We start from the raw sequence: 19,687 nt of genomic DNA on the forward strand, positions 1-19,687 counted from the left end.
GATTGCAACTGCGAGGTACACTTAAGAGGGATTCTGGAAGCCTAATTTTATGTTTTGCTTACTGAACAACACTCTCCTTTAATGTTGCTTTTTGAATCTGTGTTTTACACCATGTTTTCTGTGATCTGATCAAACAGTGGGTTCAACCTATGCCTATTGTGACATTTCAAATGGCTGGCACACTGGTAAAAGGGCTTTCTTTCATCTTCTGACATTTTCTTCTTGTTTTTTTTTTTTTTGTTGTTGTTTGTTTGTTTGGTTTTTTTACTGCAACATCCCTACCGGGATCACTACCTACTCACTGTGATCAGTGAGTTTTCTAGGTGATAGTGATATCTACTTGTACTTTGTAATTTGATATAAAGGCTGGTAGGTCTGTTATTTCCTGCCTAAGGATCCTGTATAAAACAGTTAAACCAACTTCCCTTCATCTTTCACTATCCCTGCTTTCCATAAATTTTTCTTTCAATTTTGGGTGCTCTGTAAGCCTCTACCTTTAGAGTCCTACTGTGCCTTTGGCATAATCGTCTTTGCTGCCTGATGGGGGGAGTTTTATTCACCCAGGTCTCTGCTTCACGCATGCATTAGTGCATTTTGACTAGAGAGGAGAATAAATGCCCCTCTCAGCCAAGGGCAAGCAGGGGGGCTGAGGAGTGGTAGTGGGGCAAAAGAAGCCCCTGAAGCCTGTTGTACCCCAGGTAGAGTAGGAGTGTCTGTGTTGAACAGGGATTACTGGCCCAGTGTCTCCAAAGGTCTGAAGTGTACAGCTTTCCTGTGGAGTCTGTTGTGCCCATGAGATGAAAAGTAATACTTTCCTTACCAAAGTAAGAAATAAATGCATAACTTGCTATTTCTACCGCATCGCAGAGGTCTGTTTTAAATATATCTATAAAGTATTTAATTCCTTGAGTAATGCTTCTGCCTCTCATGAACATTTCACTAGAAGTCCTTCCTGGCCTTGTACATGCAAATGAAAACCTTAGTAAGCAACAAATTTAATTGACAGATACCATTCCATGTAGATTATACATTAGGCAATGATTTAAAAAAATCTCCTTTAAAACAACCAGATATTAATGCCTCTAAAAATTAAAATTACATAAAAACTCCCATATTTGTCATTTACCTCAGGCCTTTTATACATTAGACACTGAAGTCTTGCCATTCTTAATTTTTTTTCTGTCTTGGTGAGTACAGTATGATGGCTAGAGAAATTATAAATAAATACAATACTATGTTTGAAGTGACAAAGGATCATTAATAGAGAACACAGACATTTTGCCTCTAGGCAGATTAATTCTGGGACTTGGAAAAGTACTTTCCCTATTCAATCAATACAGTTTATTCTCTTCAGCATTGGCCTTCAGTAGTAGGGGTAGGCAATGATTTCACATACACTGACAGGAGGAAAGTGGGGAAGTTGATATAGAAATATTCTTCATACTTATCTGTGAAGTAAAATAGCTCAAATTCCTTCTCAGAGCCTCAGATGCACAGCTGTTTATTCCATGTAGATGCACGAGAAGATTTTTTTTTTTTTTTTGATGGAATTAAAAGATCAAGAAATTGCAATGAATTGGAAAAAGAGGGAGACGGGAAGTCAGATAATCAGAGAGATGTACATTATAGGGGTGTGGTCATTATCAGGATTAAGTGCTGACAAATGTAGACTGAGGTGGACATTAAAGGGATGATTAAAAGAAAACTTTATTAAGCTATAAGAGCAAGGGAGAGAATCAGGACGATTTTTACACTTAGAAGTGAAAGGTAATGTAGATGTGACAGTGATATACATGGGAGGCAAAAGCTGGAAGTGTCTGAGATAAAAGCAAAACCAGGAGTCTGATGTATTTAAGTCAAGTAGGACCAGATAGGTGTCACCACAGAATTCTGAGTGATATAGAGCAAAGCATGTAATGTCTTCTTTTAAATAAATCTGTTAGGGGAAAAAAAAAGTACTGTTTTGTTGGAGAATAGCAAATAAAGTATTTATATTTAAGTAGTGGGGAAGATGGAAAAGAAGTGATAAAGGTCTGAAAGTGTGACCTCATCTTTTATCAAACAGTAGAGCAGAGATTATATGAAAAAAAATTAAGTTACTGACATAAAGAATGAGGGAAGATAGGATGGAAATTGAAAATGCCTTTACTGAAAGGAGTTTATACAAACCAATCTGATAACTTTCTTTGAAAAGATAACCAATTTTCTAGACAAAGAAAATTTAGTCATCTCCTTGGACTTCAGCCATCGGTTGATACTGTGCCACCTGGGAAATTATCTGTGCACCTGAGGAAGATAGGTACTGCTAAAGGAATAAAAAAATATGTGAGAAATTCACTTAAATGAGATGACAATTGGTGTTCTTGCAAAGGTAAGCATCATGAAAAGTTACTTGAGTCAAGCATCAGTCTCAAGAACATTTTTGCTTTATATTTTAAAGCAAAATTAGTGCAAATGTAATAAGGAGACTTGATTGTGAAACAAATATGATAAACATAATGAATTTGTGTGAGAATTAGACTGTCTAGCTGAAGGACTAGAAAACATTCTAGATTTTAGGAGTTAAAACTTAAAACAAGACCAAGTTGAAAATTCAGGTAGGAAATAATGACATGGGAGCAGTAGAAAAAGAGAAGAATTTAATATATTAGGCAGAGTTACTAGGACCACTAGTGTAACACAAGCAAATTTATTTCTGCAACATAAGGCTGCATCAATTTGGTTGCTGCTGTGAGAGAAACAGACATAGTCATGTCATTTGAGAAGTCATTCATGAAACTTCCTCTGAGAAATTGTTCTGTTATTCTACTCAACCATTTTCAGGAACAATTAAGCTTACTTTTAGACATTCAGAAAAAGCTGTTTAATAACCATGGAATATAGACCTAGCTGAGCAAGAGAAGACTAAAAGGACTTTGCTTATTCAGACTTAAGGCTCTGAGAGACATGTTGTAGCAGGCTAAAACTGGATGGCAGAAGTTGTTACTGTCCTCAAGGCATGAATACTTGAACCTCCTTTGAATCACTTTGTGAACCACTGCTTTGTATATTAGAGTAAACCAAAACTGGAATTCTTTTACTTTAATACACCCAGCTGAAGACTGCAATAGTAGATGAGTTCATAGGCATGCCATAAAACCCTGCCCTGAGGGCTTTAGTGCCCATCAGAAGGGTGGAGCAGATGAGGGTGGTAACTGTTCCTGCTGTCTGGTTTTAAACCACTGCTAGGTTTACCTCAGAGCCTTAAGAGAGTAAGTGGGGAGAGGAGATGTGATTGGTCTTCATAAATATACTGGGAATAAATATCAGCAAAACGTATTAAAGAACAATATTGTCACAATAGGAAATATGTACCACTCTATGTTAATTTAGAAACTGAAAAAATAAAATATTTCAACTCTCTGAGATTGAGGTGACATAAAAATATCTTGATAGTTTTGAAATGGAACTTCATCAGTTTAGAATAATAGAATCATACAGATATTTTCCTTCCAGTAGGTTTGTGTATTTCTAAGAAAAGGGACAAAGAAACAACAGCAAAAAAATATGGGCCATACTTTTAATGCCTTAGTTCCTTAATGATGGATTAAACTGTTAGTAGCATTATCTACACTGAGATCAAGCTTTGTTCTGTAAGCTGTTTAAGGAGCAGCACAAACTTCTCCATGTGAGGTTTGCAGCATCAGAGGCATCTAAGGATATCAGTACTTATGCTTCTGTTTTTCCATGAGCCTTTCCTTTTCTTGACATGTCAGTATTGCTCAGTTTTTAAGGAGGTCCAGAGTTTTTCTGGCTTGATTGTAATAAATAAATAGGTATCACTCTTATCATTACAGTGCTTTTTAATGCAGTACATCAATAGGGCAAGGTGACAGAATTTTGATAAATGTATTACATAAGTTGAAGGCAAACCATATGGAAGTTTGCATTACTGAGGCTTTTTAGGTAGATTAATACTATGTTATTCCACTCTGTGCTTTCAAAATACTGTTAGCAAGTTATATTTCTGAATATGGTCTACCTGGCATAAGTCAGTGCATACATACTGAAGATAAAACAATAAAATCTTTATAGTGGATTGTAATGAAGACAGTTCTGTGCTTCATCAATGGCAAGTCATTCTAGTAAATAGCATTAAATATGCAATTTTTTTAATATTGCACTGCTTCTGTGAGAGTGGATTAGAGAGTTAAATGGGATATTTTATATTTTGGTTTTCATTCCTACCTACTACTAATAGAAGGTATATGTTTATTATTAGTTTACAAGCTTTTGGGTTTTTTTAGAAAGAACTGCTTCCTAAACACTTAAGTGGATGTGATTTTTTTTAAAAATTCTATGTTATAAATTCTTTAGTTTGTGGGGATGAATTAATTACTTTCAGGTCAATGGCATGTACACAGTTCTTCCATCTGTAACCACTGGCTTTGTGAGCCAGCAGTCCTCTAGTGTTTAACATCAAGAGTGGTCGATACGTTACCATATTATTGCAAAGTGTGACTATGAAAATAACATAAGTGGTGGGATTTGACAGATTCCTAAATGTTCAAAATTCATTTATAAGCATAGTGTGAGAAGGAAATCAATAACCCAGAGAGTTTGTAAAGATAATGAATGATAGATGTTTATTTTATCAATTTTATGCTTGCAATGATGGGTTAAAAGGATAATTTGTTTTGTTTTGTTTTGTTTTGGTAAGAACTAAAAGTATTAGTTTGGATAGACTTGATTTACCTAACATGCAGGAGTCAGAAGTAGTCAGAGAATAAAAATATGATAAATTTAATTTAAATGAGGTTAGATGAGAATACAGTCATGTTAAACTGTGTGCTAACTCTAGGTGTGTTACTCTTTAAAGCTTTCTTTAACTTTTTTTTTAAAAAACTTTCATTTGCAGGATTATTAAATTTTTATATTAACTTAGACCATATCTATAACAAAAATTTTAATTATCAAAATCTATGCATCCTTTTCTTTTCACATGTAGAAATCCTCATTAATTTCTTATTCAGAAATAACTGTTCTTGAGTACCATTTTGCCTATTTTTTGCCCAGTATGTGGCCTTTACTTGTGTATACAAATGGCACAACATAAAGATAGTGAATGTTTCATTTACTGATTAATTTTCTTTTGTTTATTTAAGAATATGAGAATTACCTTTCCTTATGCTAGATGTACATTCTAAGGAAATATATTCAGCACACTTTCTATAGTTCTGCATATCCTATTTTGATTTCTGCCACAAACTGAAAACGAAGTTACATGTGTATAAGAAGTTTAAAAATAAGTTAGGAGTATCTTGTGAAATGTAACAGGAAATCTATGGACATATATTTTTATCTGGCATTTGCTGTGGTGGGCAAAGATGAGTGTGTTGTGCCTTTCAGTTCCGTTTAAGAATGTTGCAGAAACTTGTGTCACATTTTTAGTCATGTGCACACATCAATCAGATGAATATATAATATATATTGCAATCATAACATATTTACAGACAGAGATATAGTTCTAAGAATAAAGTGAAATGAGTGGCCATAAAACCCCACAATAAAATGGTACTTGCAGAAGTTAATAATTCTAAGTTTGTAGCAATATGTTGTCTGTGATCATCTACACTCTGTTAAAGTGTGACTTCTCACTTATTGAATGAAAAACAATTGCAGTAATAGCAAATATATGTCACTAATACTAAAAGGTTGGTTTCCAATGGCAATAAATATGTAAGTTAAGGAAAAAGGAGAAACAGAAATAAAGATCCTTGAATAAATTTGGGGTTGTTTTGCAATAATATTTATGTACTACAGCATTGAAATTCTGGAGCAATTTCCCATTGAAATATTCATGCAATAGAATTGTAACCTATCAAGAAATTATGTGAAACTATACCCATGATAAGCAGAAAGTGGACTCAGTAAGTATTAAGAAACTTCCAGGCCCGTATTTTGGTATTATGGACTGGGTTAGTGGAGAGCTGCAAGCATCTTGCTCATGAAAACTGAGGTAGTGACTTCCAATTCTTCATTTAACTCTGGCATATGTCCATTTTTGTGCAAGAAAATGGGAGAAGGAACAAGACAATAATAGCAATTTCCTGGAAATTAGCAAGATTCCTCAACTGCCGTAAAGAAGTGGGGACAACAGCACCTAAATTAACAGGAACTTCAGGAGAAAAGATAATTTTCTAATTATTTTCTGTCAATCATTATATATGGACACATCTACACTAATGACACAGAGCATGAGAATGTGTTTTGGGTGTGAACTTCTCTTCAGTCTATGTTTGGAGTCCTGTACATATTTCTGAGCACCAGTGAGCATTTTGAAGCATTGATTTGTTCCAGTGTTGTCCTTAGATTGTCATGTAGTGTGTAGCACTTGCGGTGCAGGTGCAAGGCCTTCCATCAGTTTGCTCTCTATGCCTGCATAGAGTGTGCCAAAGATTGGCAGGTGATGCAGACTTTGTTGCTTGTTAAGATGTAATGTAGAGAGGCACAACAAATTGCACTGTCATCCTTCCCTTCATATGCTGCATCAGGTGTACTGCAGGTAAGAGAGACACACACACTGATACTTCCATGATTGCTTGAGATTTAATAATGTAATATATTGCATTTGTGATAAAAAAGATTCAACATTTTGTCTAGTATGTGCCAGGTAATTTGTTTTGCTTGTTTTAGCTTTTCTCTTGCTATTTATGATTTGATTTGTCAGCTGAAAAAAATAGTATGGGTATCTGTCATACAAGAAAGCTCTTATTGTAGAAGGGATACGTCACATCTATGAACTTTTTTGACCTCAGAACACGTATCTTGGAGAAAGATATTTAAAATACGTGTTAACATATCTCTGTTAATTGCATACTGGACAAGTCTACTATTCCAGTGAATGTACTCTCCTTAAAGTTAGCAAAACTTAATTTTTATATTAATTTAAATAACTGTTAAGTTAGGAATTTTGAGGTACTTAATGAACTTAAATGAAAGGTAGAGATTGATAAAAATAGATCGGTAGATAGAAAGATAGATACATTACCTGTATTTTTATTGAATGTTTTGGCCTATTTAGTGTTTTTGCTGTTTTGTCAAGTTAAGCCAGTGTAAATTGAACAAAGAGGTTTGTATATAATTTGATTGGTGATGATGAAGAATTTTACTGAGGTGTAAATATATTTCTTCTGCAACGAAAACAGAATGTTTTGCTTGCTTGTCCCAGATGGCTTCCTATAAGAAGAACATATTTAGATTGAGGAGCAGACGTTATTATTTGAGGACATTTGGGAGTCTTTTATGGATTATGTTCATAGAGTAAAAGATGCTTTATAGACATGCTTGACATTGCTATCCTATGTTTGTGTAATTTGGTTTTAAATTTGCATATGTGTAACAGATTAGAAGAAATGATTCATTAAAATAAGGATGTAGTAGTCAGTGATGTAAAATAAATATAAATTATTAATAATTCAATGGTACTGGAAAAGCTGAAAAGACTGATGAATGCCAACAAAATGTGTTATGTAACCAGCAACAATGGGTTAATATTTTTCTGTGTGGATGACTCAATTCTGAGTGATATTTTAAGTGCTGTTTTTGAAGAATATTTTGGATAGAACCCTTCACTGTTTATCACTAGTTGTGCATGTCTTTAGTGTCTCATTTCCTTCACAAACATATTAATCAAAGTGATTCAAAGGAAGAAGGTTCTCCCCTAGTTCTGCATTTTCTTTATGTCTACCTTAGAGCAAGATAGTTGATACCTGGCATTTTGAAGAATGTAGACGTCCACAGAATTGTCATTGTATACTCTATGTTGCCTTCCAACTCTGGCTTGCTCACTCCGTTTTATCTGGTGGTTGGGTGAGAAAGATGAAGGGAAAGAGGAGTTGCCTGTTTGTTTTCTTGTAAAATTCCTATTCTTTGCTTCTTTCAACTCTCTGTACTGCACTATTTATCCCATCATTTGATGGAGAAGAGTTATGCTCATCACTGATACCTGAGACATCTGTATTATTTTTTCCTCTGTCTTCAATAACTCTGTTTAAGAAAAGGAAGAATGTATAAATCACTCCAATTTGTCTATAACCTAAAACCAGCTTGTTTCTGGGCATATCTCACTTAATTCCTTCTTTTTCTTAAGAAATATGAAACAGATTTCATATTGTGTGAAACAGACAGTTCTGTCTTCACTGCCAAAATAGTTATTTTATGGAATATGTTTGGACCTAAGGCAGAGAAGAGAAATTTTTTGCTCACTAGTAAGATCCATGGTAGAGGATTAAGTTAGCCAAACCTGCTCACATCCCGGTAAGCAGACATATATATATTTCTGTATTTTTTGTAGGTGGATACAGTGCAGACTACGCAGCACCCTGGCCACATTGAGGAATCATGTAAAATGAATGTATGTGATCGTAAGTGAATTATTTATGAAATGACACTCCAACTCTAAGGGATGTTGGATCACAAAATCCATGAACTCTCTTTACTCTTATGTTAAGAAATTGATTCCCAGGGGGCAGGGTTACTGCTGAACTAAGTGGACCTTTAAAGCAAAGCTATTAGAAAAAAAAAAACCCAAACATGATAAATCATGAAAAAAACCTCTGAAAACAAGAGACTCAGATTACTTTTTGGATACGCTTGGAGTGATATTAAATGGAGTAAAGAATTCAAAACAGGGAAAAAAATGGTACATGAGAAAGGTTTGGTAAGCAGAACTGATCGTAAGTAGAGGAAGAGGATCAAATACCATCTAATTCAGGCATATGAATAGGATGAAAAAACTCACCATTTTCTTCTTTGTTCCATCTTTGAAAAGACTGAAATTTGATTAGATTATTTGTTGAATTAGTAACTGGGAGATGAGTGTGAACAAGATTGAATTTTCAGTGTTTGAATCAATGAAGTATTTGTGGTTTGCTGAAAAAAAAACCAATAAACCAATCCTGATGACATGCTAGATAAACAAAGAAAAAAAATTATACCTCAGGACTGAAATTCTGGAAATTCAGAAAGAGGCTTAGTATTTGAAAATCTTTGTCCTGCTTGGGGACATGAGAGAGAGTGTGGAAGAGGATTCAAGGCAAGCAGAATTGGATCCTTCAGATTTCGCTGAGAAAAATGGCTCTACAAGGAAATTGAGGTAGATACAAAGAAACAAAATCAGGATAAATGACTATCAGCATATAGGGAAATCAACAGTCACTCACATGATACACGTACAGTTTGGTTTCTCAAGACAACTGAATTCACTTGGCTAGAGCACTCCAGACTAGAATAATTTTATCAAGGCTTGTAGAGCTGCCAGTATCAAAACCATATATATAGAAATTCTCTGACTCTGCAGTCACTACTGAGTTACATGCATCACAAAAAAACAAAGACTAGAGTGCCAACTCCAATTTTATACATATATATATATATGTACACACACCAATTTTTATATTCATTTTATATATGTATTTGAATATGACACCATATATCAGTTTATGATTTAGAGAAAGGCTGAATGTTTTCCCCTAAATAATTTATTTAGTCATATTGTTCATCATAAGAAACAACAAAAGAGGATATTTGAAGTATTAATAATTTTTCATAAAGCTCTTTTTCTTAGGAATGAAGCATAACTTCAGCCCATTAAAGTTTGTGATGTAAATCTGGTATAACTGCATGAGAAAACTACATTATATTTGTAACACGACTGTATACTGTGACTTGCCTTCATAGTACGGCTTCTCAACTGTATGAACAACAATGCTGAAAAATACTTTTTCTCTCCTGCTTGTGATGTGTTTATGCCTGAGTTAACTCACCCTTTGCGTTCATCTGTTTATTCAAAACAGATAGTCTGCCACTTTTTTCCACTTGGAGTAATTAGTTCTGAGTGGAGGAATTTATGATACAGTAGGGGCTTTGACCTCTTTATTGCACTGAGATATATTATCAAACTTCAAAGTCAATAAGCTGCTACCATATCGATTTTGTTTTCTGTGAACAAAATCAATGAGCAAAATTAAAATAAAAAAAATCAATTCTTTCATTTTTGAATTGATTCAGGTTTTCTACATGTACATTGTTTATTTAACCTTGATTGTTAGTCTGGAACTTTAGTAATTCTGCATAAAAGAACTTATAGAAATTAATAAAATACACAAAGAAAGAAAATTACAGTTAAGACATACAGGAATGAGAAGGAAAAAGATGCAAAAGAGATTTAAAAAGCACAGTTTTCTATTGTAATGTATTTTTTAGGAATATCAGTGAACTATAAAGATTGGTACAAATAACATTGTCAAAAAAAATCAGCAAAGAGGTTGTTTCTTTTGGATTTTCTATCCCTTTTCTTTAGTTCAACTCATGCTTGGAAATGGTATATGAAACACCTGCAGTCTATGGACCATATTTTGTGCGTTCAGAGCATTTGCAAATCTTACTTAAAGATGAGGAAGAAAAAAGAAAAAACCACCAAAATATTTAACATATAACATTTTGCAGAAATAAATGCATTAAGTATGCAAATATGTTTTGTGAAATTTTCAGCCTTTTTCTGAATATAGACATTATTTTAGAAAAGAAATTTAACCTGGAATGTGTAAAGGCAATGTTAAGGACCTCTGGTCAGATTCTTATCTCAAATATAGCAGTTTTATTTCAATAAAATTATTATTCAACAGGAAATTAAATTAAAATTGTGTCTTCTGTGTTCTTGCCATTTCATTCTTCTGTATTTAATTTTTTGGTCAGAAGCAGTTGTGAAGAAAGAATCCTTAAAAAAAAATTTGTGCAACTACTGTAATTTTCACATTTCAGAGAGTTTAGCAGTCAAGCAATTTGTATGGAATAAAAGCACTTTTATATTGCCTCCTGCTACAGTACCAGTGGGGAAAGGGCAGCAAAACAGTGGGAGATCAAATGAGGAGTTTTTTCTTCTGTGACATCAACTTGCAAGACACTGGGAGCTTCAGAATTGCAAGTGGTAATATAGCTTTTATGATTTATTTCTTTCCTCTTTGCCTCCTACGGCTGCTTCATTGTTGGGCAGTGTCTTTTTTTATGTCAGAATGGGGGACTGAAAGATATTTGTGAGAAGTGACATTCTACTTTCTGTTTGCCATCGTCCTTCTTGGATTAGAGAAAAAAAAAAATACATCCATACGACTCTCATTTTCGTATCTTCTAGGAAGAGGTTAAGTCAGAGCTTTTAAAGCCAAATTTGAATTGCCTTACTCATATGACCAGGCCAAATATACCCAGAGATTGTTTGTATAAGTAAAGACCACTTTATTTTCATTTGTTTTATACAAGAACACAAAAGAGCAAGATATATCAGTAGAAAACTATGAGGGAAGTTGTGATATAAAATTTTTCTAGCTAGTTACAAAACAAGTTATATAAATTATTAGTAGGAATATTATATGAAGTGGAAACCAGTGGAAAAGGGAGCTGTATAGCCCAAGATCTTTTTTTCTCATCTTAATGGTTCTCCTGGTGAATGTGTACTGTCACAATTTGTAGAGGCACTCTCAACAATGCCAACTGCAATTTTACATATAAATGGAGAAGTAGATATGGTCTTCGCAGTAGTACTCAGCTTGCTAAACTGTCTGTCAAACCTAGACTAAAGGATTAAATTAAGTAAACTTTCACCACCCAGACCACACTTTAGTCTCAGGGTGAACAATACAATTCAATTCAAGTAAACTGTTTTTGCAAAGGCTCATAAACATTTTAACACCTTCACCTGAGATTTCTCAAGCTGATAAAAAAACTCTGTCTCTATTCTTCCTGCAAGCTTCATTTAGGGCCATAAACACAGAGTCTTGGATTTACCCACTCGTCATTTAAAAAGTCAGGATAATCCATGCTTTAACCTATTACTCATTTTACTCCTTGAGAGTCATTCAATAGATTGAATTTTGCTGAGCTAATAAAAGATATCTTTTTACTCTCAAATGCACTGGCTATATTTAAATTTCCAATGTATACTTAATTATGCATTCTTACAAACTCAATATTATCTCCCTCTTCATTGGGGAAAAATTAAGCTATTTTGCTTGTAGACATTATATTTGACTTTCGACATTTCTTTTAGGGAAAACTACAAATATGTCAAGTGCTGTTCCATCTTCTATGTCGTTCTCAATATTTTACAAGAGTCTGCATTAAGAGCAAATATGAAGAATGTGACAAATGTTTTAAATCCTTTCTATCACCATGAACATGCCTACAATTTCATTGTTTAGCATTAAGCTCTTTTTTTTTTTTGTTAGAATGTGCTCCTGAAATACCAAGAAGCCACTATTGAATTACTATTCTCCATCATACCCCAATAGATTACTACTTGGGCAGTGAGTTTTCCTTTGATCTTTAGTTCCTAGAAATGGCATCTATCACAGGAAACCAGTTTGTTGCCCTTTCTAAGGAATTTATGGCACTTATCAGGAAAAAAAGAAAAGGTTTGTTATGACCCCTGGCAGTCACCACAGAGCCCTCAATATTGCTCAGTGGTGGAATTCAAGAAAGGCATTAATGTTTCTACATTTAGTTTAAAATTAATTTTTATTCAAATCAGATTAGTTTTCACATTTAAACAGTCTTAGTTTATGCCAGTAATACTATTTTGAGTAGCAAGTGTCAACCAAGCCAATTTTCAAAAAAAATTCAATTATTTATTATTTATACATATAAATACGCTACTTATTTATATATTATCTATGAGAAATATGACAGAGGAAAATGTTCTACAGGACTTTAGTAAACTAATTATGCTCTATAGCCTATCTTATCAGGCTTAATTATCTATTTATGTTATATTTTGCAGAGTTTTTATTCAGGAAAGCAGGATTTTCAATTGGCTTTTGACACAAAATAGCCCTTCTTTAAACTGTGAAACTGTGTGCTGACAATTGTTGTTTCTGCATAAAAGGTATCATTTCTCCAATATTCTTTAGAGCAATTTTTTTAAGCAAATATGAGCAAAAGAGTATATAAACTAATTAACCTCAGAAGAAGTGTGGGCATAATTCTATATCATAAATGTCCATCTGCTTTTCCTTTTTTTTCTTAGAAGAATGATTATTTTCTTCTGCTATCCAGCCCTGTACTGTGAGAATGGTAAAAGCATACAGGGAGTAAAGACAACTCTAGCCAGTCTCAGCTTTCACCTCTAAGAAGGGAGTTAGCATGTAAACAGTTACACATGCATAATTTTAAAAGGTGAATCAGGATTATTGCAAAATTTGGCATCTCACCTACCTGCATCGTGTCACACTTAGTAGGAAGTAGGCATTTTGGGGCCCCTTTCATTCAGCCTAAGTTGTTTTTCTAATATTTAGGATGAAACCTTTTTTCGTGTCTCTTGACCTGAGTCTACAGAGAGACTTAATCTCAGAGGAATTTTATATGTGTTCAAGCTCAAAACCTTTCTGCATCTAATGTCAGTTAACATGGAACACATTTAAGTAGAAATGTCTCATCACACTTGGTTTGTTTTAGCATATATCTAATGGTAGAAGACAGTTTGTGTATTTGACTTTACTAACATCACAACACCATTTCTATGGAGGGGAAGAAAATCAGTCTAGCTGTAGAAGGGCTAGAAACCAGAAAATCAGTCTCTGTTCCTAGATCTGCCTCTAGTACCCACTTCTTTTGGGCTACACCTGTGAAAAGGATAATTTTCATTGTCTCAGTCAGAGAAAATTCTTTGATGCATTTTGTTTTGTGAATTACCTACAAGGTATAGTTATGAGATCCATAGAAATGTCTGTAAAAAGTAGTATCATATTGTAGAAATGCTTCATGTCTTCCATTTCACTGAAGATGGGAGAACTGTTTTTCAGAGCAAATCCTTCTTTTGCTTAACAGCTATGAACTGCCTCCTGGCCAAATTATTTGAAACAGATAATAATTTTCATCATTATGTATATGGGACAGTTACATATATCTATACTTCAGTGCACTTTTGTCAAAGAATGCTTTAGATTTAACCATGCTGCAATTAAGGAAAAAAAAATTACAGGTTGCATGTTTTTTCCTAAAAAATCATGTTAAGTAAGCAAATGAAACAATATTTTTGGTTTTGAATATAGATAGCATATCTGGTTTTATACAAGTATTTCACATCTGTGAAGTGTGAATATATTGACATGGTTAGTGGGTAAAGTCTTTCAATGATTGGAGAAAAGACATGGAAATAACAAATTCAATAGTATTGTGAAACCATTGATTATATACTCAGTGCTGGCAGTGACACAACGATACATGAGCTTTGTCCTGAGAAGCTTATGTTATAAAGAAAAACCTAGACAAGCTGCGGGAGACTCAGTGTTTTTCTTGTTGCCTTCATCCTGCTTCCATCCCTCATTTTGAAATACTCCCTGTGGAGGGCATTAAAAAGTTGTGAATTGAAGCTCCAGGGAGCCTGAAAGAAGCAGCTATAAGCAGTGTTGTGGAATACAAAGGGTAGACTTCCTGATGCAATTAGTCAGGTGTTTCCTATGCATGATAAAGAGTTTATAGTGCAATGAAGATGGTGAAAGGAGAATGCAAATGGTACAGTTACATGTGTCTGTAAAGTTTATGTCATGTCATGACATCATGTCATGCTCACCTTGTGTTTCAGACACTTAGAAGCACGTGAAGTCTGAGCATCTTGCAGTGATAAGGAGTTGATAATTTCTGGTTTCCTGTTGAGTTCAGTTTTTGATCTTTCAAGGAAGATCAGTTTGAATATTTTTATGAATCTCACCATAGTTCTTGAGCAAAGCTTGTGCCTTTCTCATGTACGGACATTGGATCATTCCTGAAGAACTTGAAGGGTAGCAGAGAGCTAAACCAAATAAAATCCCTTGAAGCAGCGTCTAGTATTCCTTTATTTTTGTTACATTGATGGGGTTAATTTCTAGCATTAATATTGAAATAATGAAAAGGTAAAGACATAGGGGCAATACTAATATACTGTTTTTTAATTTTCAATCTCCCACTTAAAAAGTAAATTCAGTTTTTAAATACAGCATTGGATTTTTAATATAACACGATTTCATATTGTGTTGTGCAGCACTTCCATGCAGCCTTCTGCACTTTGCTTTGAATCATTCTCACTGAAATTAGAACTGTCAGTGAGAAGCACCAGACAGATTTTGATTTCACTCAAAAAGTTATTTTGGATAAGATAACTTTTGAAAAATATATACTGTTTTTATACAGGTTGTTAGGGTGTTTTTTATATTAATTTTTTGTTGCTTTGATTGAGTTTGTGGCTTATTGTAATACATTTCAAGGTAAAAAGTGCTTCCAGAAAAATAGGATTTATAACTATGGGAGGTCAGACAGTAATGTCAGGATTTCTGCTTCACAGAATTCATTGCTGTAAGTAATTATAGAAGATGATACATTAGCAAGTCTTGAAACAAGACAGGAGATTTTTGAACTGCTATTTAGTCCATTAACTTTCTACAATCCCCTTGATATTTTTTTTAGATTTTTGCTTATATATAAAACATACAAACAATAGGACATATTCTTGTCTTGTTGCCTACTTCAGTAAAGGCTGCATTTATACCATGAGCTGCATTAATTTCAAATGAATAATCTGTTTACTACATTGAACTAGGAACTGGGAATTCGGGATCTTGTTCATGACACTGACCTGCTACCCTGGGATGAAAGAAATCACCTTAGATTTCTGTGCCTTGACTGTCTGGTGTATTAAATACATATAGGACAGCTTACATTACAGGACATGATGAGAATTGCTTAAGTAAATTCTACCCATGGTACGTGAGAGTCAATGGGATTTTACTGATTTATGCCCTAATATAAAGTTTAGGTAAAGTCTTCATCTACACATGTACAGCATTTTTGCATGTTGAAGATAAAAAATTAGAATCATGAGGTCTGGCATAATAACTTCAGCTTTGTCATTTTCAGAATAATAATTTTTTCCCCTCTTAATATGATGGGGAAAAAAAGGCAGAGAATTGTCCCTTAAAATGTAACCTTTACATTTTTTGCATAATTTATTGTAAATATGATAAAACATGTCTCTTACAGTGCATCGACTCTGCTGGATTTCTCATATTCTGGCTGTGTTGAACTGCACCAGGAGAGAACTATAATAACTATTATAGTTCATGTAGGAAACAGTGCTGAATTTTCAAAAATATTTCCTATTACTTCCTCCAGTGATTAACTCTTTGAAACAATATGGCCCTTAAGTGTCAGTACCAGACAGATGTACAGATGGTTATCCACATCTTGCAGTAACCTGTGTGAGTTTAGTCAGGTGTCAGGTGGGAAGATTCTGGACATCTGTATCATCTCCCTGGCTTGTGCATGCGCCACTCAGGGCCTGTACAGATGCACTAGCTGCTTCCCTACATGCCATAACCAGGAAAGATAAGGCAATTGGAATTCTTGTCCCCAGACATGTATATCAATGGTTGGAACTTAAGACTGGATTCATAACTCACTGTGTACACTTCATGATTTTTGCACATCAACAGATTTTATGTTGCACATATCTAATACCTCAGTTTACATATCAAACTTTCATAATACTTTGCAGTAGTGCATTTTAGGACAGAATATAAATATGACAAATCTCTTTTTTTAGGAAAAAATAGAGTGAATAACGTTATCTAAGAAGTACTACTATTTAAAAAAATGGAAGATCAAATTATCACTAAATCTTTTGATACTTAGTTCTGCAATCCATTGAAATTCTGCTGAAGAGATTTGTACTTTGTGGATGGAATGGCTGCCAATCATTCTTCCCTCATCTATTATCTTATTCAAATTAATACTGGTAAGCTTGAAAAATCATAAGTAGCTTTAGCCATTCTGTAATCTGCTTTTAATAGGAACAGGAATGGAATATAGCCCATATGGTAACCTGGATGATCTATCTTGAATTATTTCTGGAATAAGATCAAGTACATACCTGAGTTTTGGTTACATACCCAATCTCAAATTATTTTCATTAAAAAATAAAATCTCCTTTAAATACACTTAGACTGAGGCCATCTGTTAATTTCATAAACCCTAGAGCCTCATCCTAAGTTTTTATACTGAATAAACCTTTCCTACACTATCTTACCATGGAGGTCATAACATCAGAGGAGGCAGTTGTGATATGAGCTTGGAGTGCTACATACTGGAATGAAAGGATGAAGGGCACTTGACTTCTAAAAGATTTCTGACTCAAGAAAGTAAAAGGAAAATATGAGTCAGTGACTTCAAGAGGGTTTGAATCAGGTTTTTGTGTGGTAAACTGTCAAATTGTCTGATGTTGTATATGACTAGTTGAGGATAAACAGTGTGCTACTTCGTAGTAAAGACTTTTCCAAGTAATGGTATCAAGCTATAATAGAATAATAAAACACTTTGTATTTTTACCAAGTGATGTGTTTCTGCTAATTGAAAGAGTAGGTAATTTTAGAGAGACAGAAAAAAGGTAATTTAAAAAAAAAATGCAATATTAATTTAAAACTCTGGGGGTTTCAGACTTGTGTTTGAAGCAATAGTTCTATGTTCCTATTTCTGAGATAGTCATTAAGAAGAATATACAGCAGAGGAGTCATAATTTTGACTTCCCTTTATAATTATGGATCCGTATCTGTATTACCCTGTCAAGAGACTAGTACAGCTGCTTAAAAAGAAGCCTTGCTTCAGCAGTGAAAAAGCAGCACATCCTTTTTTAAAGCTAAGAGCAAGCATGCAAATCCTAAAATGATTTATCACCAGGATGGTGTGGGGCATTTCTAAAACAGAGGGTTCCAATCAAGCTGTGTGAAGTCTGCAGTGATACGAGGGAAAGCTTTTCTGATTGTCAGAAGGTGCTATGGGCTAGAAGTTTGCTTCTGCATTTCAATGGCAATGTGAAGTGCTGTGAAAACATGGAGTCTTAATATGTGTAAAAGTACCTCATATTTTTTTTCCATGTGGACTTCAGCCAGTTTAAAATACAAGAAGAAATTACATTTCCTTAAACTTTTATTAAAGTTGGTGGATTTCCCAAAGATATTGCTACCTGTCACTGAGAGCTATTGCTGAGACAATTGTTTATTGTGGTGTAACAATAGCATCACATTCCTTAGAGTAATATGTGAGATTTGGATAACATAATGGACTTCCAGGGCCTTTGTGAAACACCCTTTTTTTTTCTGATTTTGTATTAAATAAGTACCAGCCTGTGTTTGTGGGTTAATATATGCATACCATTTGGAATGTACTTAGTGACATTATGTAATTCACAGATGTTTTATTATTCATAGTACTGTTCATTCATAGCTCTCTGTAGTCACTCTTGTGCAAAAAATCTAATGAGGGAGAGTTTGTGTGTATTTTGCTGGTCCTTTAGTCTTGTCAAATTCTCATTCACTCAATTCACAGAGGGATGTGGTACCCTTTACTGCATTTTGACTCATAGAGTGGAAAGGAATAAAAATATGGATTCCTCATAATTTGTGTATCTTTATTTCCCATTGTAAAAATACAGGGTAGGATGCAAAAAATCCCAGGATCTTATCTTTCCACTGTATTTGGATTGTGCTGCAATTTATCCCTTTGAGAGGAGGTGGTTAGTATAAGTATTAGATAAGAGTTTTATACACACTTTTCACAAGCATAAATGAAATCACACTGTTACAGACAGAAGTGAACTAAAGAAAAACAAGAAAGTTCCTCTGTTTGTGTTTTTGTTGTCTTAAATCATATTAGAAAAGCTTTCTCCAGCTGGTTTACCAATTCACTTTCCTTGATTTCATCATCTGATCCGCACCATGATCAGCACCAGACCACTAGCTGATGAAAGAGAAAGTCATTGTTACTGATTGCAGTGGCATTTGTCATTTTCTATTATTAAAAAAAACCACAGTGTCTCAGTGCAGTAGTTTTACTGAAGAAATAATAAATCATAAGAATTAAATGATCTTCAAAAATCCTTATGGGAATCAGAATTTTTATTCAAAAATCCTTACTGGAATCAGAATTTTTATTCAAAATTTTGATACCTTTTTTTTTAAACCTCTTTCTTTGTTTTCTTATGAGTTATCCCTTTTATTCCTGTGCCTAATGCATTCTTCATCACATATTTTTGAGCCAGCTTTTATCTTTATCCCTGCTTGGTTGGACTTTTTGGACTGTATAAACAATTAAACCCTTTAAGTGTTTTTTTTCTATTACCTTATTTATCATTATTTTATTGCATATTATGTTATCATTTTAATTATTACCATGAAATATAGTAATTCACTTGGTAAAAAGTTTATTCTCACTTAAACATTCAGTTCTTTAGATTTATCTTGTGGGTTTTTTACATACAGTGGCAAGTTCTTGGAATAGTGTTTTCTCCTTTTTTTCCTGTTTCTCCATGGGGAATTATTCTTCCCTGGGAATGCTTTTGGTGAAAATTGAATCTCACTGTGTTTAAGTACCCTGGTGTGCAGGTCTGTCATCTCTGACTACCTGCCTTTGTGGAAAAGACAGGTGTGGTCCTAGTAGCTTAGCCTATCTCTGACTAATGTCTTGCAGGAAAAACAAAGCAATTTGCAATGTTCCAGCTTTCTTTGTTGGGCTAGTAGTAGCCTTGCCTTTGCAGAGTCTGGGATCAGTATTAGGAAAGTAAATAGATGGAATAACAAATCTGACAGTTTTGTAAATGCAGTACTTTTCCACTTTAAGTGTTTTGAAA

The 19,687-nt window shown here is 34.0% G+C and overlaps 1 protein-coding gene across 7 annotated transcripts in view; it reads left to right on the forward strand.

Moving 5' to 3' along the window:
- Positions 1-19,687, forward strand: part of PCDH7 (protocadherin 7) — a 270,924-nt gene that overhangs the window by 43,965 nt on the left and 207,272 nt on the right. For 3 of the 7 annotated variants that reach the window (XM_048304313.1, XM_048304316.1, XM_048304312.1), the window contains exon 3: positions 8,336-8,395. The exons of the other annotated variants lie outside the window; for them this stretch is intronic. In XM_048304313.1, coding sequence (XP_048160270.1) covers positions 8,336-8,395 — 60 coding nt within the window. The remainder of the gene's footprint in view (positions 1-8,335; positions 8,396-19,687) is intronic. 7 annotated transcript variants of the gene reach the window in all.

This window comes from Corvus hawaiiensis, chromosome 5 (assembly GCF_020740725.1).
Source record: "Corvus hawaiiensis isolate bCorHaw1 chromosome 5, bCorHaw1.pri.cur, whole genome shotgun sequence".
NCBI lineage: Eukaryota > Metazoa > Chordata > Aves > Passeriformes > Corvidae > Corvus > Corvus hawaiiensis.